Raw genomic sequence first — 24,018 nt, 5'->3', positions numbered from 1 at the left:
CATCCGGGGTTTAGGGAATGTGACTCTTTCCTGGACAAGTCACAGTCCTTAAACCGTGTTTATGTTATGTTTAAGTTGTAATGTTTGTTGAACAAGATTATGGTTGTTAGGGTGTTTCCCGTTAAAACAATGTTATGGTATTTTCGGTTTTAACTTAATGGATGATTCTTGCATGTTTTAATTCATATAGCTTTGTTATGATTAAGCTATGGTATTAAGAAGTCACACCAAACTAACCACGCTTCCGCAAAGCCAGGGTGTGACAAGTTTATTCTTGATAACTAGCCAAAGATGAAAAGAGTGACGAGGAATGCATTGAGTAAACCACACCGAATTAGCCCAAGTAACCTTATCCTCTCTATGCCGCAAATTGTTCCAAACCTCCCAAGATCCAAAGTGCTGAATTTTGCCTTCCAAATCTTTCCAGCCGAACCGATCTTCCACATCCACTATAAGTTGAGGGATATCAACATTTATAAGGACTGGATAAATATCATACCAAGCTTCAGGCCACAACCATTGACCATTTTCAGATATAAGATCAGCAACCATAGAATTAAGAGAAAAACCAGCATTCGCTATCGCCCTAGGGGAGATAAAAGACCGGAGAGGACTGTATGAACACCAATTATCACTCCAAGCATTAGTTTGTCGCCCACTTCGAATAGTTATCCAAATAGATGACCGAATACAAGGCCGAATAGCCAAGAGTTTCCGCCGTCCCCAAGTAATATTACCTCTACATTGAATCTCCCAGAAGCTTTTACCTTTCAGCTTATAGGAATGAATCCATTGAACCCACAGAGATTTACGATTCGTTATTATGCTCCAAATGTGAGACGTCAACATGGCTTTATTCACGTCCATAATGCTTCTAATGCCTAAACCACCCTCATCTTTAGGCGTACAAACATGTTTCCATGCCACTTTAGCCCTAGCCGAACCCTGCAAACCCCCATTCCATAAAAATGAGCGAAATTTTTTCTCCAAATCCCTTATAACACCATGAGGAAGCATAAAGACCGAAGTCCAATAAGAATACATGGCTGCCAAAACCGAGTTAATAAGTTGGAGTCTTCCAGCAAACGACAAGGATTTGGACATCCAGTTATCTATTCTTCTTTCAACACGTTCCAAAGGAGTTTTACAGTCACTGGCCATGAGTCTGGTTGATATCAGTGGAACTCCGAGATACCGAACCGGCAAGGAGCCTTCATGAAAAGGCATAACTTCAAGAATTAGATTCTTAATGTGCCGAGGAACATTACTGAAGAAAGCCGTACTTTTAGAAGGACTAGGGACAAGACCCGAGATATTAGTGAACTTTCCAAGAGCATCTCTCAGATGTTTAACCGAAACACTATCCCCATGAGAAAAAACAAATAAATCATCTGCAAACGAGACACTTACTATCTTTTGTTTTGAGCATCGAGCATGGAATTTAAACGACGTGTGAGAGGCTGCTTGCTGCAAAAGAAGGGTCAAGACTTCCATTACTAAAGTGAACAGATACGGAGACAAAGGGTCCCCTTGTCTAAGTCCACGTTTTCCCGCAAAATAACCATGAAGTTCCCCATTAATGCTCAGCGAGTAGGTCACCGTTGAAACACATGACATGATCCAATTCACCATTTTACTATGAAAACCAAATCGGTTGAGAATTGTCTCTAGAAAAGACCAGTTGACTGTATCGTATGCCTTTTGGATATCAATTTTAAAAGCACATCTAGCAGGGCCTCTACTAAGATGATAATTATGCATCAATTCCTGCGTCAGGAGAATATTATCAGTGATTTTTCTACCCGGAACAAACGCCGACTGATTTATGCTGACCAAGCTTCCCAAACTCCCTTTAATCCTATCTGTGATGATCTTACTGATGCATTTAAAGAGCACATTACAGCAAGAAATAGGTCGGTAGTCAATAACGGAGTTAGGAGTATCCTTTTTAGGAACGAGAGCCAAGATCGTGTGGTTGACTTGTTTCAGAAGTTTACCATTTTGAAAGAAATCAAGAACCGCATTCGTTACCTCATCGCCTACAATATCCCACGATTGCTTAAAGAAAGCAGATGTGAACCCACCAGGGCCCGGGGCTTTATTTTCACCAATACTAAACATGGCTGTTTTAACCTCCTCTCGAGTCACTTGTCTGACCATGTTATCAGCCGATACTTGGCTAAGGGTATTAATAAAGAGATCCTCATCATCAAAATTCTGAACTATCTGATCAGTACCCAAAAAATTTGAATAATGCTCCACAAGGGCAGTAGTAACATCCTCACCTTCAAATCTATTCCCATGTACATCATGAATACAACTAATTTTGTTTCTGAAATTTCTGCTTTTCACCACATTATGAAAATAAGCCGTATTCGAGTCACCTGCACACAGCCATTGAACCTTCGATTTTTGCTTTAGGAAACATTCTTCGTCATAGGCCGCCTCCTGAAAGTCATGAAGACACTTGGCAGCCAAATCACGAGCTTCTACATCAAGGGGATTAGAATCAACTAACTGCTGAGCCGAATCTAGCTCATTACGCAACCTTTTAACCTTCTCATGAAGGTTCCCTTGCTGGTGCAAGAGTTTACGGAAACATGGTTTCAGATTTCTCATTTTCCTAGTAACCGAAAACATAGCATAACCTCGAACATCCTTGGCCCATTCACGAACAACAAGCTGCCTGAAATCCGGTTTAGAAGTGAGAAAATTTGGAAATTTAAACGGCTTTTGCTTTTTACGAGGAATAGCTGGTAACTTTAGGATACAGGGGGTGTGATCAGAGACCCTAGCCGGCTGAAACAAAGCATAAACATCAGGGAATAAATCCATAAATTTAATGTTACTCATGATACGATCTATTTTCTTGAGGACTCCAATCCCTTCTCTAGGCTTTTGGTTCCAAGTGTAATGAAGCCCATGACTCCGAACATCCACAAGCTCAGTAACTTGGATGCAATCAAAGAATTCCCTCATACTAATGGTATGACTCGAAGGACCATAAAGACAATCCTCCATGTTGAGAGCTGAATTGAAAACCCCTAACACTACCCATGGTTGATCGTGAGTTAGACTGGAATGCTTACAGATATCCTCCCAAAGGGACCTACGATCTTGATATTTATTTTCCGCATAGACAAAGGAGCAAAGAAAGGTTTTGGATTCAGCTTTTAACAGAATTTGGGTGTGAATAACCTGGTCAGACTGTGAGAGCACCATGAGATCAACATCCTCTGTATTCCACCCCAAGATAATTCTGGTTCCTCTTTGACATAGACCGCCATTCGAAGTCCAATTCCACCTACGAAAGACCCCCTTACAAACCTTATCAAGATTACTAACATTCACATGCGTCTCCAGAACCGCACAAATACTCAACTTATTTTCATCAATAAAAATACGAACTTCGTTTTGTTTCAGGGGACGATTTAAACCCCTTATATTCTAGGCAGCTACACTACCCATTAAAACCGCTTGCACCGGGAGTGCTTGCCCCCTCAGACTGAGTATTCTTAACATTATTACCCATGAATTTAGACACTTCAGTAGGGATCCGTTCAAAAACCTCATCATTCTCTAAACCAGCTTCCTTCTCAGGATTCACACTACGAATATGCTCATTATCAGCCTTTGGTTGTTCATCATCTTCAACCGGAGTTAACACCTGAAACGAGTTCGACACCTGCATAGTAGGCTGGTCACTGTTTGTTTTGGTTCCCGATGTACTCGCTCCAGAATTATTTATCTTAGGTCTATATATAACCTTCGGTCGCTGTTGTTTCTTTTGGGGAAAAGTTTGTTTAGCTACCCGTCTTCTATCAGTTACGAACCCTTCCTCATCTACCGAAACATGTTTAGCCTTCCCTTTGTCAACCTTACTACATGTATTCTCGTCATGGCCAAACAAACAACATGTAGCACACCGAAGTGGTCTCCATTCATATTCTACTTTAATTCGTTCCAAAATATAGCCCTCCTCGTCCATCTTTGGGATAGCAATAGATATATAATCTTTGAGCTCAGTTTCTGCATTTACCTCTATCATAGCACGGGCATAACTACTCCTACCCCAATTCTCTGCACACATATCTGCTGTGTATGAATCCAATCTTTTAGGAACTCCCAGCTTAGAAGCCAACAAGCTTAAGCCATCATCCGAATAAACTGCAATCGGAACATTATGCATTTTGACCCAAAGAGGAAGTGATTTAATGCCATCTTTTTTTAAGCTAACCTTCGGCGACCATACATTAAGAAATAAAGGGATTTTCCTTATCAACCACGGACCTCCTTCCAGCACTTTCATCATACCCTCCTTCTCCTCAAACTTGAAGAAAAAGAAACCCGATGAGTTCATCATTAGTTTAGAAAAACCAAACTTCGACCAAACGTTTTTGGCATAATATTCTACCACCGGGAAGGGTAGTCTATTCCCTAAAAAATAACCATATAATACATTCTCAAATTTCTCCTGGACCTGTTGAACCACCTCTTTAGGAATAACAATGTCAGCATCATCTCTTATTTCAGCTGGTTGCATAAACCTAAAGTTTACCTCCCTTTTGATCCGATTCTTGGACTGAAGCTTTTCAGCATACGAACTCTTGCTATCTTTTTTAGTAGGATCCCAAAAACCCTCATCATTAATTGCAGCATCCTTGTTTTCCACGTTACACGAGCTAGGGTTTGCATGGATGTCCTTCTTAGCTGCCGTATAGTCACCTCCATAACCCCACGTAGCATTCAATTCCACAGGTTTTGAGATCTCAAATAGACCATCAATCACTGACACATTATTAGTAGCAAACATACCACGTCTCGGCAACATAGGATTACCCTCAATATTTGTTACTCGCAGTCCAATCCCACGCACCGGTGGTGTGTTATCATCATTCCCAGGTGTACCATGATCCAAAGGTTTGATACCATCACTGCAAGATTTGAACCCGATTCTCTCTCAGGTAGGAAGCATATACTTCCACTTAGAGAGCTTGAATCAGATTCAAATGTGAGAAATGAATGAAAACATGGTGGGTATTTATAGGAAATCTAGAACCGTTAGGATCGTTCATCGTAAAACGAGCTTCGATCTCATCCGTACACATGTGCCCATGGTTTTGTGAAACCATGGGAGCCCATAGTTTCATTAAAACCATGTGCAAATGAGGGGAACAGTTGGAAAAAGCTGGAATTTAGATTTTTCATTTTGGTCCCTTCCTAAGATAACTATGGCAGAATGTCAATTTTGGTCCCCTGAACTTCAGAATCTTGCATTTCGGCTCATTTTTGACACGTTTAAGTCCCGTTAACCTCATTTCAAGGCTCTAAAATGAAGTTAAAGTATAGGGAACTTGAAATGTGCTCAAAAATATCCCGGATGTCTGCTCGTTTGGTCGTACGGTTGCGTTGTTCGGTAAATTACGACGGAAGTCGTAACGAACGCAAAAACGATCCAAATTAAGCGACGAATGGAATTTTATCATGCCAATCACTAAAATAAAGTATTTTAAAGATTACATAAATTTTTGGATGTCCGGATGTATTCAAAACGTAAGATATGAGCGAAAATGCAAACTTGTGCACTTTTTGACGCTTTTAGTCCCTGAATGACCAAAAGTTTATTTTTGCGCACCAAACACCTCAAAGCCTATTTCTAAGCCATGTAAGGGATATTTAGGGCATATTTAACTTATGATCAAGTTCCGGAAGGTTCGTTACTATAAAAATCGATATAGTTTCGCAGTTTGACACAATTAGTCCCTGTGATCGAACAAACTTGATTTCAACACACCAAACCCTCTAAAACTTGTTTCTAAGTTATGTAAAGGTTATGTAAGGTATGTTAAGCCTATTTCACTATTCCAGAGTGTTTGTTGCATTGAACTGGTTATATTTACGCATCAGTGCGTGTATAACCTTCCAGAAAGCGATTTAGAGCTTGAAATCGGACAAGAATTGATATGTGCAAACGATACATATATTTTTACAAATCTCAAGTATGAAACATAATGTTTCATTGATTTGGTATTTGTTTGATACTTGAAGTGACACAGGTGTCACAGATCACTCCGTGTTGCGTTTTCTTTTTCAAAAGAAAGACGCCAAACCCCGACTCATTCGGTGGATTCTTTTGCTTAGCGAGTTCGATATTGAGATTAGGGACAAGAGAGGGGCCGAAAATGTGGCGGCCGATCATTTCTCGTGTCTAGAGGATGCCAAGAGGGAAGAGATTCATGAGGAGGAGATTGGAGACACGTTCCCTCATGAGTGTATAGAGTTTGTCGAAGCCGAGAAAGAAGGATTGCCATGGTTTTGCGACTTAGCGAATTATCTCTCTAGTGGCAATGTTGTGAGAGGGATGTCCACACAACAAAGGAAGCGATTCATTAGCGAGGCGAGAAAGTATGATTGGGACGATCCTTTTCTCTTTAGGATAGGAGGAGATAGAATACTTAGACGTTATGTGTCGAGAGAGGAAGGGTGGAATATCATTAAACATGTGCATGAGGGTCTCACGGGAGGACACCATGGTGCACACACCACCGCCCAAAAGGTATTCGATTGTGGTTTTTATTGGCCTACCGTACTTAGAGATGCCGTTGAGTTCGTGAAGATGTGTGATGCATGTCAACGAACCGGCAATATTTCTGCCAAAGATGAGATGCCTCAAAATCCCATACAAGTAGTAGAGGTTTTTGACGTTTGGGGCATCGATTTCATGGGACCCTTCCCAAACTCCAAAGGAAACCGTTACATACTCGTGGCAATTGAATACGTGTCTAAATGGGTTGAGGCTCAAGCTCTTCCCACAAACGAAGCCCGAGTAGTTTTGAAATTCCTTAAGAAGCTCTTTTCCCGATTCGGTACACCAAAATCCTTGATTAGTGACCGTGGCACTCACTTTTGCAACGCATTGATGGAGAAATTGCTTGCATGCTACGGTGTCACTCATCGTTTGTCTACCGCATATCATCCACAAATAAGTGGACAAGTGGAGAATGCGAATCGCGGTATCAAACGAATCTTAGAGAAAACAATTGGTAAAAGTAGAAAAGATTGGTCCGACAAGCTAGACGATGCATTGTGGGCGTTTAGAACCGCCTAGAAGACACCTTTAGGAACCACACCATTTATGATCGTCTACGGAAAAGCTTGTCACCTTCCCGCAGAGTTAGAGCATAGAGCGCTTTGGGCATTGAAATCCATTAATTTAGACATGACCTTCGCCGCTAGAAAGCGTTTCTTTCAAATTCATGAGCTTGAGGAGCTTAGGGATACGGCGTATGCTCGATCGTTGGGAATCAAAGAGAAAACAAAGTTGTTACATGATAGAAGGTTGAGAAAAGTGAAGGAATTTAGCAAAGGCGACAAAGTGCTTCTTTATAATTCACGGTTGAAGTTATTTGCGGGAAAGCTGAAGTCAAAGTGGTCGGGACCTTATATGGTTCATTACGTGTTTCCGTGTGGAGCGGTGGAGATTATGGATGAGTCGGACGGTCATAGTTGGAAGGTGAACGGCCACCGGTTGAAACGTTACATTGGAGGAGCGATAAACAAGGATGAGAGGGAGGAAATTCCTCTCGAAATCCCACCAAAAGCCGCCAACTAGTGTTTTGGGTGAAAACCCAAGTGTATATTTTGTACCGTTTGTATCTTCGTTTATTTTTCGTAATTTTTAGTAGCTAACGGTCGTTTTTGTTAGTTTTTCGGGTCCTAGTTTGTATCTTGAGTCATTTGCAGGAGTGCATTACCGAGGATTTGCAGGAATTTGCGAGAGAAATGAGGTTCCAGGTAAGTTTCATACTTAGAAAATTTTTTGGTTGGTTTTTGGATGGTTGGGAAAAAGAGTCAAAATTTTTCTAAGGCATTTAAACAACAATTCTAGCAATATTATTTTGAAAATGCCCTTTAGCCGGCCGCCACCCACTAAACAACCGTCTCGCCCCCAAGCCAGCACGAAACTATATTTTTTCGGAAGTCTACAACGTGGTGGCGGGCCGCCACCCACCTCAGGTGTTTCTGGCGGACCGCCAGAAACCTCATCTATAGTCGACGCACATAACACCACCTAACCTAGTTTTTTCGGAAATTTGGATCGTGGTGGCGGGCCGCCACTTGCCATATCTGTAGCCCATTAATTTAAAACTCAACTCACCTATTAATTTAATCCCCCAAATATTAATTTCAAACTCCAAACACGCCGTAAACCTTACACCCACCATTCACCGCCGATACCCTTTTCTTCTCCTATCCATCGCTGAACACCCCTTCTTCATCACCTAATACCCACCGCCATCTCACATATCAAACATTACACCACCGTAAATCCTTACACCCACCACTCACAGTCGATTCCACTTAACCTTCTTCTACCCAGTTACCGTAAACACCACCATTACCCTCACCCTTCTCACCTTTATGCCGACCACCCCCATACCTCACCACATACATCACCTGCCTTTTCTTCTCCTTTTCTTCTCACTGATACCCACCGAAAAAAACACCCAAAATCACCTCCCATTATAGATATAACCTTCACATACCCGATTCCATCCATCAATCCACCATCTTTCATCATAAATTTGGGACTTCACTTGGGGATTCAAGCTCAACCGAAAATACTTCTAACTTTTCTTGTTTCTCTCAAGTCCAAGGTATGCTTCTTGTAACTTTTTGTATTATGAGTCAACATATATCAGTTACTTTTTTTGCTTAGTTTAGTTTTAGTCTAGGGTTAAGTTTTGGGTGAATGTGGTGTCTTGCTAAGATTAGAGGATGTTTGAGGTTGAGGTTGGGTTCGGTTTGGGTGTTTAAGCAGAATACAGGTTGTGGGTTGGATGCGGTTTGGATATTTCAGTAGAAATTCAGTTGTGGGTTGTTTAGTTTGGGGGTATGCTCGACATGGCGGTCATATTTTAGACTCGGATTTGCTAACATTGAGTGTGGGGATTCGGTTGGGTAAATTTTTAGACATAAATTCAGATTTATAGCATCCGTTTTGACCGTTTCACTAAGGCGACACTAAAGTTTTCGACTTTACATCGGTTCGCACTCAATGTTGGGTTGGATTGTGGTTTGTTTTCGGGATATTGATGATTGTCGGGTTGGAGTTGAACTTGATTCGCCGAATTTGATTCGTTTGTAGTGCATTGACGTGTAAGATTCCAAACTTGCGAATTTGAAACGGAACTTTTGCAAAGAATGAAACCTCTCTTAATTAGGCAAAGTTGTTCAATGCTAAAATTTGTTTTAAACTACGACATGGCTGATTTTAAGCAAGTTTGGATGTCGATTTCGGTTTGGTAGGCACTTGGGTTTACTTGAGGGCAAGTAAAGTGTCGGGAGAAGGTATAGTTTGTAATTTGTGTACTTTGCATCTAAGTTAGATCGAGTCTAGTTCAATGTTTATTTTAGGGTCTTTGGTGTCGTTTTAATTGTTTTTGAGTCGTCTTAGTATCTTATTGTGTCTTTTGCTCACTTGATTTGTGATACCACTCGCCCGTACTCAATCTTCATTCGGGCGAGGTTCGGTTTATGCTTAAAAAGAGATTTGCAAAACGTCGCTCTAACATCACTTTGTTTTGAACTACGGCCGCGAACGTAATGCTATACGGCCGTTGTTTTTGTATATAAAAAAAGTAAAAAATTCAAAAATACAAAAAAATTCAAAAATTGAAAAATACCAAAAATAGTTCGTGACTAATATTCTGCTTTTCTTCGTCCTGTCATACTTGAATTGTTTTGCAGAATGCCAGGTGCAGGAACTTTAAGTCGGGCCAGCAGGAAACGAGGTACAGATACTCGCCCAAGAGGGGGCCCGGTGAGTAGGGAGCTCGAGCCGGTTCAGCAGGTTGAACCGGAACTAGTATGAGTGGTGCAACAGTCAGATTATAGCAGAGTTATTGAGTATACGGGGCCGGGACGTCCGCATGGTCCACGTCAAAGGATCTTGGATAGCCCTCTTTTACAGTTTGAGCAAAATTCAGAGGAGTCGCGGAGGTTAGGTGCCTTGTTTACGGCAGAGCTGCTGTCGTATAGGAGGATTGATTGGGAGGTGTTGGATCGTTTAGGGGCAAGGGCCTGGGTGGAACAGTTGTTAGGACCGAAATTCAGGAAAGTTTTGGATTGTGATGCGCCACAGTACAAGGAGATCACGATGGAGTTTCACTCGACTTTTGACTATAAGCAAGGAAGTTTTAATGAAAAAGGTGCAATATTCTTTGCCTTGGGTAGGAAATCTTATGAGATGACAGTCCCTGAGTTTGCGGTGGCGACTCAGTTTTATACGGAAGAAGAGGTTAGGGCTCCCGAGTTTATTAATAGTTTGCAGGGAGTGTTTAAGAAACAGCGTGGGTTTTGTGTTCTGGCGGGTGAGTTAGCGAGGTTTTGGGGCACCATATCGAGGGTGCCATATGCTATAGGGGCAGTTGCTAGTGATATTACTGATCCAGTTCTTCGTTATACCCACAAAATTCTAGCAGCGACTCTGGTTGGTAGAGGAGAGGGAGACAACAAGGTTAATCAGGTGAGCTTATTTTGTCTGATGTGTATGGTTGAGCTGAGGCCAGCCAACTTGGTGACAGTGTTTGCTTTGTCTATGAAGAGGTTATGGAGGGGCGGTGTTGGTGCCCGTATTTACTGTGGGCCGTTGATTACTTGGTTGGCCGAGAGTTTAGGTGTGTTTGAGAGGTACCCGGCTGATAGGATGAAGAAGGGCCCTGACCCTTGCTTTATGAGTGTTAGGGATTTGCAGTCTGCTGCGATAATAGCTCGTACTGATCCGATTACTTGGGAGCCGATACGAGAGGGTCCACAGGTTCAGCCTCCGCCTGATTCAGGTGCTGCGGAGGCTATGCAGGGTGCGGTTCCTACCCGTTGTCAGAGGCCTCGTATTCCCCGTATTCGTCAGAATATTCTTGCTAGGCAGTACCCGTTAGCGCAGCCACGACCCGATCCACTTACCTTGGATTCATTATATGATTCTATGCAGGCGATTTTCGGTGACTTGCGTATGTTTGTTGATGATCAGATCAGTGGGCTTAGGCAGGAGGTGTTAGCAGAGGTTGTGGCAGGTCAGAGGCGATTGGAGGATGGTATGCGAGTCATTATGCAGAGTCTTAATGCGCAGCCACCATCTTCTTGGCAGCAGTCTGAGGCAGGGCCCAGTGGGACACAGGCGGGTGATGAGGTGTTGGATGATGCAGAGTAGAGTGAGGATGCAGGGAGGATGACAACTTATATCTTTTGTTTCTTTTTATCTTTATGTTGTTTTTAATCCTCGTCTATTGTTTTGTACTTAAATACGTTAAATAGGCTGGTTGGGATTTTGGGGATGGTTGACGCTTGGTTGTTGGATGTTTGCACTAACACTTAGTAGCTTATATATTATCTTTTGCTAGTGTTTGGTGTTTGCGTGATTAGGTTGATATTTGTAGCCGCTTTCGTTCGCGTGTCCGAGGTTAGGAGTTGTTTGCTGAGCGCGTTTCGAATTGGATGGCTTATGTGGAAATGACTGGCACTTTGACAGTCTCACATATTCAGCTAAGTCGTTTCCCTTTTTGTTGTTGTATATTTTTATTTATTTCGTATGCAGTTTTTATTCTTAGGTAGTTGTTTAGTCGTATTTTCGTTCTTGCATTAGGGACAATGCAATCTCTAAGTGTGGAGATGGGATACATGAAAATAATCGAGTCTTATTTATGAAAAAAACACAAAAAAAATAAAATTTTTTGAAAAATACAAAAAAAAAATAAAAAAATCCAAAAAAATCCAAAAAAATTGAAAAAATCAGAAAATGTCCTTCGATATGAGAAGTTTGCATTTTTAAACGGAAAATGATAGAAAAGATGATTTTTTGCTCGGGTTGGAATAATAATAATATGAGATTATATTAAATCGAGCTTGCGTCTAGTTAGGGATATATGGATAGGCCCGGGTTTGGTTTTAAGTCCCTTTGAGTTAATACACCTTAATTGTCGGTCTGCTAGTGGGTTTTCGCCTGGGAAATATGGGATATTGAAACTGCCGATAATAGTATAAGGGGCACCGTTATAAGTTAAAACCGTTAGAGTTTGTGATCATGCGAAAAAGAAAATAGAAAAAAAATAAAACTGAGCTAGAAACTAAATGAAAGTAATGCATTCCTATGTAGTCTGGGCTGGGGATAGCGACTCTACAGCCGGATTGCCTCTTGGTTAGGGAAAGAATCGTCTACAAAGAAAAAAAAGAGAGAAAGAAAAGCGAAAAAAAATGGAAAAAGAAAAACAATTTGATTGTAAACTCTCTTGGTTTTGATATAAGACGGTTGGGAATTGGTCCAGTGATCGTTCTCTTAGTCCTATAAGCTTGAGGCGGGAGTAGGTTGTGACACCCCAGGAAAATCAGTGAACAATACAGTTTACCTAGCTTCCTCAGTGAGTGCATACCAAATTTCGGGACGAAATTTCCAATTAGTTGGGGATAATGTGACAACTCGAACTTTAGATCTATCTTGTAACGTTGCATGCTTGTGTTTAATTTAATGATTGTGTTATATGTTATGTGAGTGTATGTATGTATGTTATAAACGATCTGACCGCACAACCTATGCTCGATCGCACAAGGCCGTTTGGGCCTTATTCTTGTACGCGGACCATTAGGGCAGCCCATTGAGGGTTCGGCCCATCCTACCTTAGCCGATTTACATATGGGGGTGTTGTAACCATTCCCCACTTTTTACAAACTCACAACACACACTAAAACCCTAGTTCCTCTCTTTCTCTCTCACTACCTCGCTCAAACCCGACGGCAGCCAAGCACTCCATCGGTTGAAGATCCTCTCGGATTCGGATCAATTCTTGTTTACCTACAATCGGTTAGTGTAATATTATTCTTGTTGTATATGTTGGTTACATGTGAATATGTGGGTAAAGTCAATATTGTATATGATTGCAAGCATGTTATCGGTCCAAGGATATTGTAGAATAATGGTTTGATGAAAGTGGATAACTTTGATTAAAGAGAATGTCGGCCATGTGGGTGTGGTTGTAGTCTTGATATAATCTAACCATGTGCATAGTTAATGTGTATTGTCAGAAGTAGTTAAATATAATAGTTCTATGTGGAATAAATGATGTTTAAGTGTGGCATGATGATTTCGTTTACATGATGAAGGTACGAATAGATCTGATCGAGTTCATGCTGTTGCAACCGTTATGATTATTAGATAATCATTAGGGATTCTTGTCGTAACTGTTAATGTTGATGTTCATGAAACCGATTCACAGGTGACTTAAATAAATGATTGTGTAATGTTAATGAAAATCGGCTGTGATGTGGTTGGATGTTTGATTTATTCGTATGAATTAACATGAAGTATTTTGAATGCTCTAATGTTATGAATTTTTAACATGGAATTAGGGTTCAGATGAAACACTAGATAAAACCTTGATTTAATCGACTTTTGATCAAAAAGAAACTGTTAGAATTGTTTTGGTATAATCGGGAAATTTTAAATGGTGTAACCGAAATGCATGAGTTTAGGAAAGTTGGTAACAAATCGCACATGAACAATTATTATCACAAGCTTAACCGGATCGTACAAGATCCCTTTGGATCGCACAAGGCCTGTCTATTTGGGCTTGTTGAACTGTGCTGCTATTGGGCTGGACCGCCCAAGGCCCCCACTCGCACAAGATGGATTGGATCGTACAACCCAATCCAATCGCACAACAGTCCTGGTCGCACAAGGGTCTCCAGTCGCACAAGTTACCTCGATAGCACAAGCTGTATGTTGTTATGTGTTACTATTTGGGCCGGGCATGTTTGGGAAGCAAATGATGGATCGCACAAGACGGTTGGGCTTGTGCGAGCCCATCCTCGAAAATGATATGACTGTTGAGCATGAAGTGTCGTATTTGCCATGGTCCGTGCGTGTTTCTTATATGCTACCTTATGTGATACTTGTGTGCAATACTTGAGTCAAATCCTGACTTGTGTGGTAACCCTGTTAGGACGTGGTTGACCAATTACTAGCTTTCCAGTACTCTTTGTGTATCTGCCGAGCAATCCAAGGTGAGTTCACACAGCCAAGGCATGGGGTTCCCAGTGTGGGAATGGGATTGAATGAATTATACGTACATACTTAGTTAACGGAACCTAATGATATGAGTCCTCAGGGTGAGGATGGTGAATGATAAGATACGGCTAGACTAGTATACCTACTTGAACAGATCTTCGCACACACGCCAAGGGTTGGCTGCGATAATTATGACTGATCTTCGCACACATGCCTCGGGAAGGCTGCGAACTAAACATATTAGAACTTCGCACACATGCCAGGGTGGCCAGCGATACAAATATACATAGTCTAGGATATTTGGGAGTATTAACCCAAATCTTCGCATACATGCCGAAAAGGCCCGCGATGGAAACCAATACTATACATGAACAATGAACGAACTAATACGATACATGATAGATGAACGAACGCAATGCTTGCTATACCATTTCTATTACTGAACTTACTTTCTGTGAACTCGCTCAACTAGTTGTTGACTCTCTGCTGCATGCCTTGCAGGACCTTAGGTACATTACGGAGCTTGCACAGGGAGGAGCAGGTCGTTGTGGGTAAAGGATCGTGAATGCTATTTGAACACTTATGATCATGGTTGTAAAACAAGGTCTCCAAGGCCGAGTACTCCCCGAGTAGTCGCTACAAGGTAAGTTGCCGAGGCGACTTTCTTCGACTCCGACTCCGACTAATTACTTGGAATCGATCAAATGCGGTCAACATTGGCCAAAATCGGATCCAGTAGGTCAACTCGGGCCGAGTTTGACTTAAAATAAAATAAAACATAATTTCTATGTCTATCATATTTAAGAATGAATATCAATTTCACGTATTTTGTTATAAATATTAGTAAATTTATGTTATTTGACATATATTTCATTTCCGAAAACTAATTTCTATATAATTTGGCATCTCCGAGTACTCCCCGTGTACTCTCCGCTTAGGCCGAGTACTCTCAACTCCCCGGTCGACCGACTAGGGAGCGCCTAGCGACTTTTACAACCATGCTTATGATGATTCATACATTAATATTTATGTTTGGGTTACTTAAATGCTTCCGCTATACTTAACTATATTACACGTTCAATATGATTGGTGGTTAAGATCCTGGTCAGTCACGCTCCCAAGCGGTGATACTCCGCAGGTGGATTTTGGGGGTGTGACAGATTGGTATCAGAGCCATTGGTTATAGAGAACTTGGTTTTAATATGGGAAAACGTTTTTATTAAAACCAGACTATAACCAGAACAGTGCTCTCAACGATCCACAACGACGCTTCGCTCCACGTGCAAGACTCGACATCCTAGGTAATAAGGTTTATGTTTATTGCCTGTTTGTTAGAACTGCTTAGAACTTTGCTCGCATTACGCTTAGATACACATGACTTATTTATATAAGAATACCTACGTGCTTACACTTTTCTGTCATCGCCCTACTCGCGAACCACTCTCACTTACGTTACTTTTGCCATGAAGATCATGTCTGGACGAATTAACATGACACAAGCCCAGCTAGAGGCTCTCGTTCAAGCTCAAGTTGCTGCGGCACTTGCAGCTGCTCAAGCAGGTAGTATACCCTGCAGTATAGCACACACTAGGATCTTTAGATCCTACACTCCTAAACTAGCCCTTGTATTTAAACTTTGCCCTATTCGTACCCAATAGGTCAACCAGCGCAGCAGCAAGTTTGCACCTTTAAGAACTTCATGGACTGTCGTCCCAGCACTTTCAGCGGCACAGAGGGGGCAGTGGGACTCCTCCACTGGTTTGAAAAGCTCGAATCTGTGTTCGAGATGTGCGAATGCCCAGAGGCTCGCAGGGTGAAATACGCCACTGGCACGCTAGAAGGAATAGCACTAACTTGGTGGAACGCCCAAGTTCAAATCTTAGGGTTGGCAGCTGCTAACGCCACACCCTGGAACGACTTCAAGGAACTCATTAAGAGGGAATACTGCACGCGTGATGACATCCACAAGTTGGAGAACGAGCTTTATCACTTGAAAATGACGGGGTCAGAGATTGAAGCCTATACGAAGCGGTCAAACGAACTGGCCATTTTGTGTCCAACTATGGTGGACCCTCCAGTGAAGCGCATTGAGTTGTATCTCCAGGGACTTGCGCTAGAGATCCAGAGCCATGTTACATCGGCAAACCTCGACAACATCCAAGACATCCAGCGTCTTGCTCATCGCCTCACAGACCAGGCAGTAGAACAGAACAAGCTGCCCAAACGCGTCAGTGCAACTACTACTCCAGCTGCTACTTCTGCTACACCCAATGACAACAAACGGAAATGGGATGGGGATTCCAGCAGGGGATCAGCTTCCATTCAGTCTCAAGCACAGCAGCGCAGGACGAATGACTACAAGAATCCGAGTCAGCAATCATCTGGCAGTCAGGAACAGGGTGGATACCGGGGGGTACACCCACTATGTAACAGGTGTAACAGGCACCACAGTGGAAGGTGTCGCAAGGAACGTTGTCAGAGATGTCTCAAGCTAGGACACGAAGCCAAAGATTGTAGAAGCTCACGGCCAGCTAATCAGAACCCACAACTTCCACCACCAGCTCCTCAAACCCACAGCAGCAGCAACCACAGCGTGGAAACCGGGGATGTTTCTAGTGTGGGGCAGAAGGTCATTACAAACGCGATTGTCCTCAGTTGAACCAGAATCAGAACCACAACAATAACCAGGGCAACGGGAACAACAACCACAACGGGGGAAACAACAACAACAATGGCAACGAGGCAAGAGGTCGAGCTTTCGTGTTAGGACGAGGAGACGCAATGAACGATATTTGAACTTATAACTTATTTTGGGTTTTCATTATTATGTTTCCGCTACTCAAACAAAGTTTGACTTGAACATCAATCGTTTTGGGTTTTATGAATTATTTTAACTACTATACTTTATGTTTGATATGATGGATGGTTTGATATTATTGAACGCATCTGCTGTATTTATGGACCTTACGAACAGGGTGTGCAAACCCTACCTAGACAAGTTCGTCATAGTATTCATCGACGACATTCTGATTTACTCCAAGAGTCGGGAGGAACACGAGCAGCATCTACGCCTTATTTTGGAACTCCTACGGAAGGAACAGCCATACGCTAAGTTTTCGAAATGTGACTTCTGGCCTCAGGAAGTCCATTTTCTAGGCCACATAGTGAACAAGGATGGGATCCATGTCGATCCATCCACGGTGGACTCGATCAGGAACTGGCCTGCACCACGTACGCCAACGGAAATACGCCAATTCTTGGGTTTGGCGGGTTACTATAGACGGTTTATTAAAGACTTTTCAAGGATTGCTCAGCCGCTTACGCTACTGACACAGAAGGGTGTTACATCGCTGGGGAGAGCCCCAGGAGACTGCTTTCTAGTACCTAAAGGATAGACTTTGCAGTGCACCTACTCTCTCATTGCCAGAGGGCACGGACGATTTCGTAGTATATTGTGACGCATCCATCCAAGGTCTTGGATGTGTGTTAATGCAGCGCGACAAGGTTATTGCTTACGCTTCACGACAACTTAAGATTCATGAACGGGACTACACGACGCACGACTTAGAGCTGGGAGCTGTTGTTTTCGCGCTTAAGATATGGCGACACTACCTGTACGGTACCAGGTGCACGATTTACACCGATCACAGGAGTCTCGAGCATATCTTTAAGCAGAAGGATTTGAATATGCGTCAACGGCGATGGGTCGAGTTACTGAACGACTACGAATGTGCCATCAAGTATCATCCAGGCAAGGCCAATGTTGTGGCCGACGCCCTCAGTCGAAAGGACACCCTACCTAAGCGCGTGCGAGCGCTACAGCTTACTATTGAGTCCAGTCTTCCTGCACAGATACGAGCTGCTCAGATAGAAGCATTGAAACCCGAAAACGTCATGGCTGAAGCCTTACGCGGTTCAAGGCAACAAATGGAACAAAAGGAAGACGACGCCTACTATGTAACGGGGCGTATTTGGGTCCCACTTTATTGCGGTTTACGAGAGCTTGTAATGGACGAAGCTCACAAGTCTCGCTACTCGGTACATCCAGGGTCGGATAAGATGTACCACGACATCAGAACAACATACTGGTGGCCAAGCATGAAGGCCCACATCGCTACGTACGTTGGAAAATGCTTGACCTGTGCGAGAGTCAAGGTCGAATACCAGAAACCAGCGGGCCTACTTCAGCAGCCTAAGATACCTCAATAGAAATGGGAAGAAATTTCCATGGATTTCATTACAGGCCTACCTAGATCCCAGCGTGGGAATGATACTGTCACACCCTGGCTTTGCGGAAGCGTGGTTAATTTGGTGTGACTTCTTAATACCATAGCTTAATCATAACAAGCTATATGAATTAAAAAAAATATGCAAGATCATCCATTAAAAATAAAATGGTAAAACATTGTCTTAACGGGTTAACACCCAACAACCATAAACTTGTCTAAACATTACAACCACAAACAAGACATAAACACGATTCAAGGACTGTGACTTGTCCAGGAAAGAGTCACATTCCCCGAACCCTGGATGACCCTGGTGTCTTATGCAGCGGGAAACCTGCCATACCGTGCCAGATCCTTAATTTCCTGAAATACATGTAAGTTGAAAAATCAACAATAATGTTGAGCGAGTTCATGCGAAAGTGAGTAAATAAACCTTTATCTTTATCAAAAACCTGGTATGTAGCAAATAAGGAAAAAGAGATCACCAATGGTTTGCAAGGCCATTGATATGTGTGAAGTGCAAGTAGGGATGACTCAAACCTAGCGGATTTATGCGTCGGGCACTAAGTCACCCCGAGGTCCGTTCAGCTGGACCTGGGGCTGGGCTCGCTACACCCAGATAGATCTACCGCTCCTGTCCCTCGGTCCTACTACGAGGATTAATGGCCTCAAGTTGTGCCTACCCACTCACATGATCTAAGTAACAAACCTCCTTACGCTAACCATACCATGTATAAACATATTCATAATCATAGTAACATGTATTTCACCCCCGCAGTTTATAAAACTGAAAACAGTTAAGAGAAAAGGGGGACATGAACTCACAGTGAGTGCGTCACAATACCAAGTAATCCAAATATCCAACTGCTGCGCAACGACCTACATGTGCTAATTCTATTAGACGGATGGCCGTGCCTTAGCTTTATAGTTTAATTTTTCGGGAAACAGTTAGACAACCGTTCCGCGTATATACTTGGTAGAAGATCTCCTTCCCAAGGATGGGGGAATTAATACATGCGTGTTTATAATATTAAGTCTCACTTAATATATTTTATTTCTCATTCCAAAATATAATTATCTTTCTCAAAAATAATATATTTTCTCTTCGTATAATACTTTCCAAAATAATACGTCGACAAGATACGCATTCGTGAATATTTCCGTATAAAGTGTAAGTTACGTTTTGGCGATTAAGTGGTAATAGTAATTACCATTGTAACTCATATGTTTGTCGTATAAGCGTTTGTATTATTTTGGGTTCGACAAAGTTAGTAAATATTACTTTTACTCTAAAAATAATATTTATACATTTTCACAACATAATCATAAACAGTGTTGTGAAAAATATATTTACCGAATATATTTATCACGTTTAGTTTTTGTGAAAATCCCACCTCCGAATATTTGTGATAAAGTCATGGCGAAATATATTTTGTAAACATTTCAAAAATAACTCTAACACTTGTAAATAATTCTAAGTGTTAGATTTTAGAAAATTTCGCCAGAGTTTCCCCTGTAACTGGAGGTGGCCACGCTTTTAAGCGTATCATTTTCTTTTACAAAATCATTTCAACACTTCTTTTAATCAACCAATCAATTTCCAACACATTACACAAGTTTCAACACTTCAAACTTGTAGACTAGTATGTAAAATCGCATTATTACATGAACTTGTAGTTTTTCTAAAACTATTGTGTAGATCTCGTTATATTTAGTGGATCTATGTATATAATAGTTTAGTCTTGTAAAAACCCCGTTTTTGGAACAAATCATTCTTTACAACTTCCCGACAACTTTTGTAAAAATTGTTATTTTGTCGGATCTTTCGTTTCACAAGTGATTTTCTCGACACCCGGTTCTACGAATATACCACTTGTACATACGTAGATCGGCTCGTTTTAAATACTATTTTACATGTCAAAACACTTTTACACAGAAGGTTCTCTGGGCGACAAGGGCGAATAAGGCGATCTGGTTATTCCTGTGAAATCAGTTCTCGTGTCAATCAAATCCTGGGTCTGATCGACGTTTGTAATCAGGCTAGGGTTCTTGCGAGTAGAGGTTTTCAGTTTCTTTTCGTTCGTTCTACTTAGCGTTGACTTCTGATTTCGTATTTAGGGTTTAAGCTTCTCTTCTTCGGTAATTGATTGTTGTTTAGTTGCTGAGTTCTGTGTCCGATTGGGTTCTGGTTGGATTTTGATCGATTATAACCTTGACGGCGGCTAGGGTTTTGATCGATTTCAATTGTGGTTCCGGCTAGGGTTTATCAAGATTGATTTGTTTCAGCCGGCTTTCCTTGTGTGCTGAATACCTGTTGACGGCAGTTTCATTGTTCAACAGTAATTCAGGTTTGTTTTTTCTTTGAAGGCTGCTAGGGTTTGTCGAATCTGGGATGGATGATTTAAACGGCTCTGGTGGATATGGTAGTAGTTCTGGTGGTAATCAACAGGAGTTTCATGCGACACCGAGGGCAACGTTTGAAGAAATTGCAGCAAGGTTTAAAATCATTGACGATATCTCGGCTCAAACTGAACCCCGTAACGTTAACATAATTGATGAATTGATAAAGAATTCAGTTCCAATTGAAGCTGAAAACCTGCGGTCAGCAACTAGGGTTTCTGATTGGGAAGGGATTAAGCAAGCTACTAAGAGATATGCGCAAAAATTAGAAGTGGGGGGAGTGAATGCATTGGCTGCACAAGGCTCACCACAGAATTCGGGGGCTGCAAACCCGGTCTCATTCGCTAGTGTTGTGAACTCTGAAAAGGAGAAAGTAAAGATTAATTTTCGGATGATGGAATCTAGTGAGTCGGTTGATGGTGCTGATGTGGTTATTCCATTGTCTTCGGTCAAGCAAGTCTCAGACAGGTATGCTAACACGTTGTATGGATATTTTCTAGGCAAACGGCTGGCTTTTCCTGTGGTGGATTATTTTGCAAAGAACAACTGGGTGAAATATGGTCTCTCTAGACTAATGATGAATGCAAACGGGTTCTTTTTCTTTAAATTCAAAACAAAGGAAGGGATGGATAAATTGGTGGAGGATGGGCCTTGGTTGATTAGAAATGTTCCGATAATCTTGAAGGAGTGGTCGGCCTCTGTCAAGTTGGAAAAGGAAGACATAAAGGCTATCCCTGTTTGGGTTAAGATGCATGAAGTGCCGTTAGCAGCATATACTGAGGATGGTCTTAGTTTGCTTGCTTCTAAGATAGGGGTGCCTAAGATGCTAGATTCATACACTGCTACAATGTGTGCTGAGTCATGGGGAAGAAGTAGTTATGCTAGAGCTCTCATTGAAATTCAAGCCGGGGCTGAATTAAAGAGGAGTGTTACAGTTGCAATCCCATCTTTACAGGGTAATGGTCACTCAATGGTGGAGGTGAAAATCGAATATGATTGGGAGCCTTTAAGGTGCTCTTCTTGTTGCGTGTTTGGTCATGAGGATAACTCGTGTCCAAAGAGGCCTCAGGTCGTTTTGAGTGGGGAGTCTAGTAAGAAAATTGATGATTTTCAGGTTGTGGGTGCAAAGAAGAAGAAATCTACTAATCAAGGTCTTCACATGAAAAATCAGAAGCCTAAGGTAGTGTACAGACCAGTTGTAAACCCTAAATCAATCTCGTCCTTGAAGAAGCCGGTGAACAATCAGGTATCAACGTCAAACCCCTTTGATGCTCTTAAGGATGATGATGGTGGACAGGGAGGGAGTACTGTGGGTCGTATAGAGAAGAAGAAGGAAAAGTCGAGTGACAGGCAGGATTCAGAAGAAGAGGAGGTCGAAGAAGTCTACAATGAAACTAGTGCTTTTATGACATCGGGTACTCATCCGTTCTCTTCGAAAGCAGGGGCAAGCACCTCTTCTACAAAATTCTCAAATGGGTAGGCGTCTTTTGGTTCGTTTGAAGGGGTTGCCGGTTTGTGGCAGCTTTATTTTTTATGATGGCGGCTGAGGATTTTGTTTTGTTTTTTCCATTGTTTTGTCTGCTAGATCATGATGTATAGTAGGCTAGGAAACGTGGTGTCATAGTTGTTTTGTTTTGCTGGGTCATACATATATGGGGCATGTCCTATATATGAACTAGTGTGGAACACATCCTCACTACTTGTACTTATTTGCGGTTGCATTTTAATAGAATCACCGGGGTAACCCTTTACCCAAAAAAAAAACACTTTTACACAAGTTCATGTTTCCCGTGTGGTGGAGTTTCACCTTTTAACCCTCGTACCGCTAGAAACAAGCTTATGTTAAGATACATGATCTTAACAAAGTCGGGTTAAACGATGATAAGAGCCACCACATCGTAGATCGGGCCTCAATAACCAACATATTCGAATACTACAACTTTTACACGCGTTATAAGCTTTTAACCAACAATATTCGAGTTTTAGTAGACTTTAAAGATTCAAAAGATGGGTTACCGACTTTTAACCGTTAAAAATCCTTTTAACCACTTTAGATACGATCAAGAACAAGTTTTAAATGTTATACCTCTAGCTCGGGGCTAGGGAAGATCTTTGGCGAAAATGGCGTGGATAAAAGCAAGTGAACGTGGTCCTTCAACTTCCGCTTGCTTCAAGCTTCCTCGTACGTGATCCCCGACACTTGTGTGAGCTTGGAATGGCAAGACAAGAACTCGACAATGGATGTGTGGGTGTGGGTAGTCTCGGCCGAGAGGGAGAGAGCAAGAGGGAGAGAGAGTTGAGTGAAATGTGTGTGTAAATCTTGTGTGTTATGTGGTGATTTTATAGACAAAAATTTTGATTATCGTCCATCGGTTACAATGTCGTCTAGATATCCACAATCACAAATAAAATATTCAAAACTTGTACCCTTAGTTACAAAGGGACCAAATCGGCCCAAGGGGGGGGGGGGTCACCCGGTTGGATCTTGATTGTTCAGTTAGAGTTCAGTTTGGTTAAGTCGGTTAACTTTAGGTATTAACCCCGTTAGTTGTTTAATGCGTTATAATGCGGGTGTTAGGGTAATCAGGGACCCTAACTGGCTCAGAAAAATACCAATAATATTTCTGGCAATATTTTTATGTTCTGGGTATAGTCCGGTTGTTCGGTCGGATAGTAATCCGTTAAAGTGCTTAAGTAATCCTTTAAGCGTCGTAATTAATATTTTTAGCGACACAATTCATTCTGCAAAGTGTCAGGAATATTTCCTCATATTTTGACACTTTATTAATTAGCTAGAAGCTAGTGTGTAAATAAAAGTGCTGTGTTTCGTGCTTAGAGTACGTTTTAGGCACATCCAATCTCTGTATCTTATTCCTAGAGACGCAATTATACAACCCTTGTATTTCTACACACACTACGGGTGTAGTAAAATATTTCTGGCTCATTCAGGCCTTTAGAGGCAGTGTCTGCCTGATGCTGGCTATATCAGCATGTCAAATAGGTTATCCGTTCAGGTGCTACTGTGCTTTTGTGCATCATGTTTGTCACTAGAGTTCAGTAAGTAAATAATGTAGTGACGGAAAAATCAAAGTATGATGCAGATATGTACAAGTATCAACAATCAAGTAGCAGTTTATCAGAAATCTCAGTTAAGCACAGTAATTAGGCAACAATTAATAGTTAATTAAGTCGTACGGATACCTGGTTTTGTGAGGGTTGTCACATTCTCCCCCCGTTAAATAAATTTCGTCCCAAAATTTTAAATTCTGCTTGTAGAAGCAGGGTTCTCAGGAAATAAGTGGGGGTATTTCTCCTTCATTCGGTCTTCACGCT

At 41.7% G+C, this 24,018-nt stretch overlaps 3 protein-coding genes across 3 annotated transcripts; 2 read left to right on the top strand and 1 right to left on the bottom strand.

The window, feature by feature from the left end:
• Positions 1-3,460: 3,460 nt before the first annotated feature.
• On the bottom strand, positions 3,461-4,831 carry LOC110875994. The gene has a single exon (XM_022124179.1). The coding sequence runs from the start codon at positions 4,829-4,831 to the stop codon at positions 3,461-3,463; it is 1,371 nt and encodes a 456-aa protein (XP_021979871.1).
• A 2,304-nt stretch (positions 4,832-7,135) lies between these two features.
• LOC110875995 lies at positions 7,136-7,612 on the top strand. Its single transcript, XM_022124180.1, has one exon. It carries the CDS (start codon positions 7,136-7,138, stop codon positions 7,610-7,612), a length of 477 nt encoding a protein of 158 aa, XP_021979872.1.
• A 517-nt stretch (positions 7,613-8,129) lies between these two features.
• On the top strand, positions 8,130-11,401 carry LOC118481864. The gene is made up of 2 exons (XM_035977179.1): positions 8,130-8,657; positions 9,751-11,401. The coding sequence occupies exon 2, from the start codon at positions 10,160-10,162 to the stop codon at positions 11,210-11,212; it is 1,053 nt and encodes a 350-aa protein (XP_035833072.1). The 5' UTR covers positions 8,130-8,657; positions 9,751-10,159; the 3' UTR covers positions 11,213-11,401.
• Positions 11,402-24,018: the final 12,617 nt, after the last annotated feature.

This window comes from Helianthus annuus, chromosome 9 (genome assembly GCF_002127325.2).
Source record: "Helianthus annuus cultivar XRQ/B chromosome 9, HanXRQr2.0-SUNRISE, whole genome shotgun sequence".
Classification (NCBI taxonomy): Eukaryota; Viridiplantae; Streptophyta; class Magnoliopsida; order Asterales; family Asteraceae; genus Helianthus; species Helianthus annuus.
The sequence above is the reverse complement of the archived record's forward strand: the minus strand, read 5'-3'. Positions and strand labels throughout refer to the sequence as shown.